The sequence below is a fragment of the Enhydra lutris genome, unplaced genomic scaffold (genome assembly GCF_002288905.1).
Source record: "Enhydra lutris kenyoni isolate GAN:26980312 unplaced genomic scaffold, ASM228890v2 scaffoldscaffold45, whole genome shotgun sequence".
Lineage (NCBI taxonomy): Eukaryota > Metazoa > Chordata > Mammalia > Carnivora > Mustelidae > Enhydra > Enhydra lutris.
This window is the reverse complement of record NW_019154129.1, coordinates 14,653,019-14,664,961: the sequence shown is the minus strand read 5'-3', so window position 1 is coordinate 14,664,961 and position 11,943 is coordinate 14,653,019. Positions and strand designations below refer to the sequence as shown.

Here is an 11,943-nt window from a genome sequence, read left to right as displayed (position 1 = left end):
CGGGTGTTTGTTCTCGTGACCCGCGCCGCGCCCACGTGATCCGCGAGGCCTGCGCACTTGAGGCACGACGGCGGCCGCGCGGGGTCGTGCGCGCAGAGGCCTTCTGGGAGTTGTAGTCCCGCGCCCCAGCGCCGTCTGGGGCGGAGGGTGCTCCGCCGCCGCTCAGGTGACCAGCGGGGACCGGGTCCCCAAGAACGGATCGCAGCAGGAACGGAGAAGGGAGCCGGGGTCGGCGAGGACTGGACAGGAGGAAGGGGGAGGAAGGCGGGCAGGCTGTCCCTCCCGGAGCAGGTGGCGGCGCGGGAGGAAAGACCGGTGGCGGGCGGGTCCTCCACCATCCGGGCAGGTCCGCTGCGTGCGGACACCGTGCGCGGTCTCGGCATCTGCCTGCATGTTATCGACAAGCAGGAAGGGGAAGATATCTTGGAAGCCCCGCGGATGCCCCCCGGACCCCAAGGACAGGCTGAGCACCGCGCGGGCCTCCCGGGGCTTGTGCTGACAAGGAGGCGCGGCTCTGGGGCATGGCTGCCGAGTCCCCTCACCACCGGGGAATTGCACACACCCTGCTAGGCGGATGTGCTCCGCCGCGAAGGGCCAGGACCGCCCTCTGTGATGGGGTTGAAGGGACAGGACAGCTGAAGGCTCCTGGCGGCTCTGGCCTCGCTGGGACGACTGGCAGACCTTGGGCGTGCACTGGGCTGGGTGGGGGATTGCCCGGTTCCCTGCCCAAGGTGAACATTGTCTTGGGGTCACCGCAGGAAAAGTCCTTGTTCTCAGGAGACACGGGGTCTATGCGGGTGGATGGGCTGGGACGCGGGCACCTGCACCATCATGGGGACGGGAGCCTGCGACAGAGGGGACCAGATGTGGCCGAGTGCTGACACGGTCAGGCTAGGCCCAACCTGTATGACCACAATATGCTCGTCTTGCAACTTCTGTTTTTTAGGTATGAAACTTGTCAAAAGAAAAAAGTTTACGGGGTGTTTCCGAGGCTCTGAGGCTGAAAAAGGAATAGAGCCCCTCCCCCCACATAACTCGAAATCAGAACGAAAACCAGAATAAGAGAAGTGGGACAGGGTTTTGAATTTTCCCCACAATGACTGTGCAATGCTCTTTTGGAAATTCTGAGAACAACGTTCTTTCTAAAAAGGGTATTTTCTCATTTGTGTCATCTGGCTTTGTCCTTTCGAGTGATGGGCCAGGGCGGTGTGACGGCCCTGAGTTGTGGCCTGGCACACCAGCTGTGAGGCTCAGGTGGGCTGGGGCTAGGCATGTGTTGACCGACCGGACTGGATGAAGGGGTTCCTGCTCAAGGTCAGGGGGCATCTCTGTGGCCGGTCCCGAAGGCCAAAACTGTCAGACAGATGAGGGGTCTGACTGTACTTGTGCAGGCCCAGTGGTCCTTCTGGAGGACGAACAGGCCGGGGGTTGGGGGTGGGGAGGGAGAAGCCAGCCCCAGCTTCTCACCAGGCCCCAAACCCTGTAGCATGAGAAGGGCGCCTCAGGGTCATGCTGTCCTTACCTGGAAACACAACAGGCTCAGGTCATAGATAGGGTTTGATGGATCACAGGTGGTCAGGCTTCAGAATGCAAGGTTGGGCAGGGAGGGGGGAAACTGACCCTGTGGGGATGGCCGATTGCTCAAGATTTGTGTGCAGACTGCCCTGCTTCAAACCGTGCATGGCTTCCCTTGTCTTGCTGGACAGACCAAATTCTCAGTAACCAGAGCCCTCCCTGACGCTGTCTCAGCCCTGACTCCAAGCCCTTCCCCAGCCCACTCTGTCCTCCTGGAATCCTACTCCCCACAAAGCTTCCCGAGTGTGGATGTGGCTTGCTGTCTCTGCCCTATTCCTGCGGCTTTAAGGTCTGTGGACTTGTAGGGGAATGCTGCTATGAATGGTGGGCCATCCTGGGTCCCCCAGACGTTATAAGTACCCACAAGAAGGGGAGGGCCCGGAAATAATACCCTATGTGGTCTTTTTATGCTGGGGACCCTGCCGTCCCTGAAGAAAGAGATTACCAGTGTTCCCTAAAGCAGCATGTCATCCCAAGATCTCCAGAGAAAGTCCCAGGGGCCCAGGAGAGAAGAGCCTGAGACGGTCCCTAAAGGTGCATGTGCCCTGGGGAAGTGCAAGGGGAAGCCGAAGTCAGTGATTCAGGGAACACCCGTGGGGCCACCCAGGGGGATTTAAGTCCTAGAATGCCTCCTCTGACCTTGACTCGTGGGGAGGCAGCCACCTCGTCCTTGGCCTCACGCCCCTGATGGCTGGGACCACAGCTCTGCAGAGATGGGAGTGCCCTAGAAGACCCAGGAAGTCATTATTTAGATAGAGCACTTCCCTCAAGGAGAAGCTTCAGGGCTGAAAGCGGCCCCTCGAGGTCTGGCCAGTCTGACTGGTGAGGGTGAAGTGGGGGAGGGGCTCCTGGGTGGCTCAGTCAGTTAAGCCCGAGATCTGACCATTGGTTTCAGCTCAGGTCATTATCTCAGGGTCGGGAGATCGAGTGCCCCCCACCCCCAATGCATGGGGTGCTCTGCGGTGAGTCAGCTCGAGAGTCTCTCTCTCCCTCGGCCTTTCCCCAAGCTCTCATGCACGCACACATGCGTGCTCTCTCCCAAACAAATGCATAATAAATCTTTAAAAAAGCAAAATTGGGGGAGTTCTCGGGGCATCTGCCTGGCTCAGCTGGTGCAGTGTGGGACTCTTGATCCCGAGGTCGTGAGTTGAAGCCCCACGTTGGGTATGGAGATTAGTTAAAAATAAAATCTTAAAAATAAAAAAATAAAGCAAGGAGAGTTCTAAGAACCGAGCCTGTTTCTGAACTCGGTGATTCCTCGCCTCTCCCACCCGTGGTGCCCCCCTCTGCCCGAGCACCCTCTCCTGTCTTCATGGCCTCCTTCCTGATTGTGTGAGCTCGTGTTTGGTTCTCCCGTGAGAATCCACGATACCGTAGGGGTTCGTTTCCATCACACTGAAACGTAAGGCCCTTCTGTCGGTGCCTGATCTTTTAGGGGCCTCGCTTCAGAATTGTAAAAATAAACATTGGCAGACAGATGACATCTAGCTCACACCGGCAGGGGTGGGGTGGGAACGGAGAGGGAGGCAGCCCCTGTGCAAACCGGTCTTTCTTTGAAAGTTCAGACATGAGTTCCCCACGAGACCCAGAAATTCAAGCCCCAGGCCCCCGCTCAAGGGAAACAGGAACCCGTGTCTGCACAAGGACTCATGTGAGAGTGCTCGCAGAGCTTTATTCACAAAAGCCAGAGACTGGAAGCCGGTGAACGGAGCAGTGTGGGGTCCCTGGGGGCGGGGGGTCGCCCAGCAGGCAAAGGACCCGGCCCCAGTGTGCCACCGCGCCCAGAACGGGCCAATCGCCCAGAGAGCCGGTCAGGGGGCACAGGAGCTGGGGAGACAGGAGCGACCGCTAACAGGCATGACTTGGGGGGGGGCATGGAAACACCCTGAAGCTAGGTTGCGGTGATGGGGGCACAGCTCTGTGAATTCGCTGACAATCTCTGCACTGGACACACATCCCGGTGGCCGTCTGGCTCCTGCTCCCATAGTACCCCAACGAGGGTGCCTTGAAAGTGCGGCCGGCGACTGCTCCGTTTGTTTCTGAATCGCTTGCTCCCTTCACGGACTCCCACAGCGGCAGCTTGATGGAGGCCCCGGAGTGACCGGTCAAGTCGCTGGGGCTTCGGGGCAGGAAATAGATTCCTGGTCCTTTTCATGAGGGACACGGCAGCAAGGACCACCCAGGGGACGCTTTCTAAGCCACCTCAAAGGAGGGCCATGGCAGTTCAAATGCACCCACCCAGGTACCACGAAAATGGGGCTCTCCATCGGCAAACCCAGCGCAGGCGCAAGGCCCCATGGAGTCCTGCCCCCACAGGCGGGAATGACGTCACAGCCCGTGGGTCCTCCCATGGCCTCACTGCACCTGTCAGCCTGCTCCCTCCCTCCCACATTGCCCTGTCGCCTCCCGGTCAGTCCAGAGGGGACCTGGACAGGGCACTTGAGCTGGGGTGGCTGGGGAGGGGTAGCTGAGGGCGGCGGCGGCTGCTCCTGTGGGGACCCAGAGTGCAGGGCCTCAGGGACAGAGCTCCAGGCAGCTGCAGTTCACCTGCTGCACAAACCCGCCTCTCCACTGGGCGTCGTCCAGCGTCAGGATGGCGCCCCCCGGGACCTCCCTACCGGTGGCCAGTTTTGTGACCTCCCCGGGGACCAGCGCCCGGTCCCATATGGCCAGGCCTGCCAGGCTCCCCACAAAGGCCTCAGAGCTGTCAAAGCCACCGCCCACACTGTCTTGCTCCTGGCCCAGCACCAGGGACCCTCCTGCAGGGATCTCATAGCCCGCCCTGAAGTGGGAGCCGGTGGCCACGAGCCTGCGGTCCACGTGCAGCCAGTACCTGCCCAGGATGGACGTCCAGATGACACACACGTGGTGCCAGCGGCCATCCAGCAGCGGCTGCAGGGGCAGCTCCCTGAAGGCCGGGTCTCCGATCACGAAGTGGATGGCGCCCGGGGCCAGGGAGTTCCCGCCGCCATGCAGCACGAGCTTATTGTCGTTCTCCTCCGTGGCGTAGGACAGCAGGGTGCCCAGGCGGCCCGAGGCCGTGCGCACCCAGCTGCAGACGGACAGGGCTCGCAGACCCCACGGGAAGCCGGGGCTGAGGAAGGCGACGTTCTGGGTGGAGGCGTTAGGGAAGACCAGCACGGGGCCCACGTCACAGGCTGGAAACAGAGAGGGGAGTCAGCCCCAGCAGCACGCGGAGGCAGGGGCTGCAGACCCGGCGGGGCTGCCTCAGCACGAGCCGGGAGGCTGGCCGAGCGGGGTCCCTGTGGGCCTCACGGCACGATGGGCCTGTCCTGCAGGTGGGGAGACTGGGAGCCAGCGTGGTCTACGCCCTGGCGGGAGTGAGCCTGCAGGCATGCCCCCAGCCGTGGGAGCCCCACAGACTCAGGGGCTCCAAACAACATGCACTGAGTATCTTCCGTTTCTGGAGGTCAAGGCCAGAGCTGGTCCCTCCGACTAAAGCCATGACGGAGGCAGCTGGCTCCAGGTGGAGGCCCCGGGGAGAATCCTTTCCTGCCCGTCAGCTTCCGGAGACGCCCCCACTCCGTGGCTCACGGCCCCTCCCGCGTCGTCAAAGTACCTTCCTCTCACCTCCGTCCGTCCCTGCGGTCCCAGCTCCCTCTCTGACTTTCCCGCCTCCCCCGAGAGGACCCTGGTGTTAATCCCAGATCCCCTCCTGTCTCACAATCTGTAATCACAGCTGCAAAGTCCCCTGACCCCACGAGGGGCTGCATCCACAGGGCCCAGGGGTCAGGATGTGAACATCTTTGGGGCCACCCCCCTTCAGGTCAGCCTGACAGAGGGGTCTATGGGGTGGGGTGAGGTCTGGGGTTCCAAATGGCAGGCTGGGGACCTACAGGTCTCACCTGCCAGCCCACTGGACCCAAGGATGGAGGGCTCCCAGCCCCTCTCTTCCCCTCAGGGATATCTGTTGTAATCTAGGGCAGGGGGCATCCAGGTGGCTCAGTCGGTTAAGTGTCTGGCTCTTGATTTTGGCTCAGGTCATGTGATCTCAGGGTTGTGGGACCGAGCCCTGGGTTGGGCTTTGAGCTCAGCACGGTGTCAGCTTGAGATTCTTGCTCTGCCTCTTCTGCCCCCTTTCTCTCTTTAAAATAATAGTCATCATCATAATAACAACATAGAGCAGGTGCCGCTGGGGGTGACTGCCCCCCCCAGCAGACACCTAGGGATATCTGCAGGTAGTTTGGTTGTCAGAACTTTGGCGATCCCCATATCTTTCCCAGGGGCCCTGGTGGTCCCTCTGAGGTCAGCCGATCAGCTCCGTCTCATTGGTGAGGCTGCCAGACCGACCCAGAGGGAGGGGAACCCTGCTTCCGATTCCCGGGGCCCCAGGGCTGGTCAGCTAGACAGAGAAGCAATCCAGTCAAAAACAAGGCAAAGATGGACGGGCCTCCAGCGCGTAGAGGCCGGGGCCGCTGCTCAACCCCACAGCACCTGGGGCAACGCCGCCGCCCCGCAGGCCCCAGATGTCAGTAGTGCCCAAGAAACCCTATCCTGGGAGATCTGAGACAGCAGAGGGCCAGCTCCGCAGAGGGGCCCCGCTCGGCATAAACCACATCCCTGAGCGGCGGAGGACGTCTTGCTAACCCACCAGCTCTTGTGAGAGCGGTCATAGGAGGGAGTGGGGGACCCCCTGGGCAGCACCTGACGTCTGTGCACGTCTGCTCCAGGGCGCTGGGAAGAGCCTGCAGACAGGCCATCACCTCCCCCATGGCCCCCGTTTCTGTGGGGGGTGCGCCGGGCTGTGAAGTGTCCTCTCCCCGCAGCTCAGGGGAGAAGGCTGCTCAGAGGGGACCAGAGGCCTGAGGAGGCACGAGGGAGGAGAGGGGAGGCCGACGGGGTAAGGGCAGGCTGTGGTACTCACTCTCTCCTGGTCTCTCGGGGGACCATGCCTGCTGGCTGCCTGGGCCAGGGGGTGCCCGTGTCCCTTGCGGATGGCCTGCGGAGTCCTGAGGCGGGTCCCTGGTCTCAGGCGAAGGTCTGAGCACCTGCCTCCCCCTGTGCACCGCTGGGGAGCTGGGGCTGGGCAGCCCAGGTGAGGTGAGGGGCTGGGCCGGCGTCAGCGCCGGGGTCGCAGTGCTGGGACCTGCCCCCTGCATCCGGGCCTCAAGAGCACCCAGCCTGGCATCCTGGCCCTGCACGAGGGCCGTGAGGTGAGCCAGCGTGTCCTGCAGGGCCCTCACGGCCGGGGCCAGGCTGGAGAGGGCGCCCCTCCGGGCCTCCTGGTCCTCCCTGTCCTGGGTGTGCTGCCGGTCCCTTTCGCTCAGGGCGGCCCCCAGGGCCAGCAGCCTGGACTCCACCTTCCGGCTTCTGCGCTGCGTCTTCTGCATCCAGGTCTTGAGGTGGCTCAGGTCACCCTGCACGGCAGCGTGTGACTGGTTCACAGCCAGGGCCACGGCCTGGGTCTCGCGGGCCAGGCTCTGGAACCGGGCATCGACGTCGTAGGACAGGTTGTAGTTCCTGGCGAGGTCTTGCAGGTGGGTTAAGGTCACCTCTTGGAACCTCCGGAACTACAGAGAGAGACACAACAGTCGCAGGGGCCTCGGGCCAGCGAGGAAGCAGGACAAGCCTTCCCGCTCACGCTTCCGGGTGCCTGTCACCCCCCGACCGTGCCCCATGCTGACCGGCTCCCCAGGCAGCGGCACCAGGGCTGGGCCGATGACCAGCCCCAGCCCCATGGCGGCCGTGCTCAGAGACGCGCGTGACCACCCCAAGGTCTCTGGGCTGCACCCTGTGGGTGAGGGCTTCAGGCTCCCATCTCCCCGCACCCCCCTACCCTGCATGCCCCACCCTGTGACACTCGGGGTCCTGCCTGAGTGGACGTAGGGCAGGGCGAGCTTCATGAGTGGTTTCTGGGGATCAAAGCGGGCAGTGCCGGCAGAGCTCCCACCCCGATGCCCAGCACACCCCAGCACCCCTCCAGCGCCCCCTCTTGGGGCATCCCACTCCGCCGCCCAGTCCGACTCCCACCCTGTCCCCCACATCGGTTGGCTTGACTTCCCAGCAGAGCCCAGCAGCCTACTCTACGGGTGGCCCACTGCAGGGGACAGTAGAGTCACGGATGGAAAGAAGCCTGCGTTTCACGCCTGCGTCTCCAGAGCAGGACGCTCGCCGTCTGTCGCTGCGTCTGCTGTACAGCTGCACTCACAGCCGTCCCACGTGGTAGGGACACTCACCTGCTCTTCCAGCCTACGGAGCCGCTCGAGAAATGGCTTCCTTGGCCCTGCAGGGCTGGCTCCCTGCGACAAAGCCCTGTGCAGATGCACCGGCACAAGAATAAGGAGGAGAGACAGGGCCTTCCTCCGCGGGCAGCCCATCCTGTCAACGTGGAGAGGAGCCCCCGACTGAAAGGCCGTTGGCCGTGCGCTGCTGCCCCCACCCCCCCAAGCCTGCCAGTGCAGCGGCTTTCCTTCTCCCACTCTGGCTGGGAGTCAGCTTCCTCCTGCCACCTTAATGAAAAGCATTTGCCCTCCAGTCAGTGAGCTCTAGAGAGCCAGAGGTTCCCAAGGACACAAGCTTAAAACAGATGCAAACAGTTTCTCTGGAAGACAATTCTGGGTGCGAGCCCTGGCCTGGCTGGCTCAGAGCCATGCGGAGGTGATTGCTTTAGCAGGGGACACATGCACTCAGCTCCCAAAAACCAGAAGCTGAAGCAGGCTGGGGCCGGGCAGGGGCCGGGGAGCCTCTGGAGCCAAGTCTGCTGTGGGGCCCAGCGTGTGGGCCGTGCACAGAGGGGCCTGTGAAGCCTACCTCTCTCCCTCGGATAAGGCAAAGGAAATGGGGTTGGGGGCCACCTTAAATTATTCTGCGGTAGAGGTTGCATGGTGGGCTGAACGGTGGCCCCCGAAATGGTAGGTCCTCATCCTAACCCTGTGAATCCCCGTGCATCTGCAAAGGTGAGTTTATTTGGGAAGAAGTCCCCTGCAGACGTCATGAAAAGTTTCGAGAGGAGACCATGCTGAATTAGGGGGTCCTTACAAGAGACAGAAGAGACACAGGGGAGAAGGCCGTGGGAAGACAGAGGCAGAGACTGGGGCGCTGCGGGTGCAGGGAGAGCTGGACGAGGCCGGAGCGGTCTTCCCTGGAGCCTTGGGAAGGCGCAGCTTGGGACCCACTGACCTGGGACCTCCATTGGTTACAGGTCATTGGTCGTGGCCTGGGGACACTGACTCCTTCCCTCCCTTCTCTTGGGGGGCTCTTTGCGCAGCTCCCCCGGCTCTGCCCTTGACCTGTCACTCTCCCAGGCCACACTGGATCCGTGCCTCCAGTGCTGCTCCCCTTGCCCTCTCCTCAGCCCTGGGCTCCTTCACCTTTGTCCTTCTGCTGCCATCGAAGTGGTGCCTGGGGAAGAGGAACCTTGCACGGCTGTCTAATTGACCGTCGTTTTATTCTGCTCCCTGGGATGAGGTCCCCACCTGCCCCACTTCCTTAGGCCACTGGTTGTGCTCGAGTCTCACGGCTGGGCTGGTAACCCGTGACCCCCACAGGGGAGCTGAAAACAGGGAATTTTTTCTTCTGCGCCCCTGGTGCCGCATGTCCTAGGGCCCTGCCCCTTCCTCCCCAGGGCTCTGAAAAAGCTTGCATTCATGTGGGTGGGCCTAGGACCTGGACCTACGTTTTGGGAACCACCGTTCAGTTTATTACAGAGAGCTCTGAGAGGCCAAGGGCATCCAGGGACACTGGGAAGCTGGGGCATGGCACAGGCTTGAGTGAGGGGACTCATGTGAATCTGGATAGAGAGCTCCTGGGTCCCCGGGGCCTCCTTGAGCTCCTGCAGCTGGTGAACGCTCTGTTCACCAATCCCGCCGCCGCAGGATGTGGTCAGCTGGCTCCCCCCCCCCCCCCCCCCCCACCGGTTCCCAGCGCCACGTGGGCGGCTGAACCCCTGCCATGTGACTGGCCTTGAGGTCCGCCAGGGATGTAATGCACACTGGATTCAGAACTTAGTACAAAAAAGGAATGCAAACCACCTCACTAGTCATCATACTTTATATGGGACTATGTGTTCAAGAGGTAACATTCTGGACTGATTGGGTTACATAAAATATATTGCTGGGGCGCCTGGCTGGCTCAGTCAGTACAGCGCGTGACTCTTACTCTCAGGGTCATGAGTTCAAGCCCCCATTGGGCGTGGAGGCTAGTTTCAATAAATAAACTGACTTAAAAAGGAAGAGATGAGAAAAATGCTGCATTTTAAATTGTGGGGCGCTGAGGGTTCCACCCGCTTCCAGAAAGCAGCAGCCACAGCCAGACACCTGCCCCCAGGTAGGAGGAGGGGCTTCTTTAACCCTGGGAAGAAGCAAGAGTCTCCCTTCCCCCCATCTGTCAAAGCAAGTTCCCCTCATCCACATACACAGCTTCTGGCCCTTAACCGTCTTGGGCTTAATATGAAGGCTAAACTAGACATCTCTAGACACGGGGCCTCTGACAGAAATCTGCCCAAACAGAAAAACGCAGAGAGCCAAGGGAAAGCTCTGAAAGATCTTAATTATCACCCCCAGGAAGACAAGAAAAGCTTTGTGCCCGCAAGGCGGAAATGTGGATATTACGAGAAAAGGAATAATAAAAAATGAAGTTGGTCCAGAAGGATGAAAACGAGGATTTTCCAAATTAGTAATAAAATCAGGACAGCTAAAGGGCAAGGCTTAAAGAATTGCCCAGAAAATAGGGGAAGAAGACAAAGAGATGAAAAGAAAAAAAAGAGAGAGAGAGAGAGAAAACATGCCCTTCAAGGTCAATCCAATGAAAAGCGAGTACGGAGAGTGAGACTGAAGAAAAGGGGGGGGGGGGCGCCTGGGAGGCTCAGTCATTAAGTGTCTGCCTTTGGCTTGGGTCATGATCCCAGGTCCTGGGATTGAGCTCCACATCGGGTTTCCTGCTGAGCCGGACACCTGCTTCTCCCTCTCACCCTCCCCCTGCTTGCGTTGCCCATCTCACTGTGTCTCTCTGTGTCAAGTGAATAAATAAGATCTTTTTTTAAAAAGATCTTATTTATTTACTTGACACAGAGAGAGAGATCACAAGTAGGCAGAGGGAGAGGGGGAAGCAGGCTCCCCGCTGAGCAGAGAGCCCGATGCGGGGCTGGATCCCAGGACCCAGAGATCATGACCTGAGCGGAAGGCAGAGGCTTAACCCACTGAGCCACCCAGGCGCCCCAGTAAGTAAAATTAAAAAAAAAAAAAAGAAAGAAAAGAAAATGGGAAGAAAGTCTGGGAAGGTGTCATAGTCGAGAGCATCCGTCAGTCTCAAGACTGTGTGTCACCAAGTGTCAGAACCCCGTGGATGAGGAGAGGATTCTAGAAGTGTCTGCGGAGGAAAAACCTGGTCAATGGGAAAGACTAAGACTCTCCTTAGAGAACTGAATGCTGGCTGGCTGCCAAAAACAGAGGGGCGGGGTGTCTGGTTAAACGTCTGCCTTCGCTCAGGTCAGGATCTCAGGGTCCTGGGATTGAGTCCCATGTCAGGCTCCCTGCTCTTAGCGGGGAGTCTGCTTCTCCCTCTGCCTGCTGCTCCCCCTGCTTGTGCTCTCTCTCTGTGTCAAATAAAATCTTTGTTGGGGCACTTGGGTGGCTCAGTGGGTTAAGCCTCTGCCTTTGGCTCAGGTCATGATCCTGGGGTCCTGCTTCCTCCTCTCTCTCTGCCTGCCTCTCCGCCTACTTGTGATCTCTGTCAAATAAATAATAGAATCTTTAAAAAAACCAAATAAATAAAATCTTTGAAGTAAAATAAACACAATAATAATAAACCCAGAGGAACAAACCTTCGCACGCCCGAGTGAAAATTATTTTTAAATTAAATTAATTTAAATTAAAATTGTCCATCAGGCTCAAACGTGAACCTGCCCGGAGCAAAGAGCAAACGCACTTTTCAGACACGTGAAGGCCAGAGAGGTTTGTGTCCGGCTGCAGGAGGCGCCTAGTAACCTGGCAGGCCTGCTGGAAACACGGGGGTCAAGGTCGAGAGAAGCCGCTATAGCAAGTGGAGAGCGAGGCTCCAACCCAGGGGCGGCCGGGGCGGAGGCCCGCAGTCCCAAGAAGGCGTCCTCCGGGACTCCGCGCAGCCTGGCCCAGCCCACATCCACGCAGTCAGCCCCTCTCCGCCGGGCACCCGGGCCAGCGCTCGGCCCCGTCTCGCCCACACCCGGGCTGCAGCTGCCGCGCACCTGCGCTCCCTGCGCCCGCAGCTGTCCGCTCCCGCGCGTCTCCTGCGGGCGCCCAGGGCGGGAATTCCAAAACCAGACTCCCGAGCCAGCCGCCTTCTCTTTCGAAAGATCTGATCTGAGAGCGCGCGAGAGCGAGAGCGCGCGCCCGCGCGAGCCGGGGACGGGCAGAGCGGCACTAGGAGAGA

At 60.2% G+C, this 11,943-nt stretch overlaps 1 protein-coding gene across 1 annotated transcript; it reads right to left on the bottom strand.

Moving 5' to 3' along the window:
* Positions 1-3,629: 3,629 nt before the first annotated feature.
* Positions 3,630-9,428, bottom strand: LOC111156049 (pentraxin 4). The gene is made up of 3 exons (XM_022516629.1): positions 7,773-9,428; positions 6,461-7,106; positions 3,630-4,733 (listed from the first exon to the last, which is right to left on the bottom strand). Exons 1-3 carry the CDS (start codon positions 7,911-7,913, stop codon positions 4,090-4,092), a joined length of 1,431 nt encoding a protein of 476 aa, XP_022372337.1. The 5' UTR covers positions 7,914-9,428; the 3' UTR covers positions 3,630-4,089.
* Positions 9,429-11,943: the final 2,515 nt, after the last annotated feature.

Excerpts from the sequence above, each read along its gene's own strand:
- LOC111156049 (XM_022516629.1), bottom strand. The coding sequence starts at position 7,913 with ATGGGCTGCCCGCGGAGGAAGGCCCTGTCTCTCCTCCTTATTCTTGTG. Across the intron at positions 7,107-7,772 it reads TCCGTAGGCTGGAAGAGCAG|TTCCGGAGGTTCCAAGAGGT; the intron begins GTGAGTGTCCCT and ends CTCTCTCTGTAG. Across the intron at positions 4,734-6,460 it reads CCCCGAGAGACCAGGAGAGA|CCTGTGACGTGGGCCCCGTG; the intron begins GTGAGTACCACA and ends CTCTGTTTCCAG.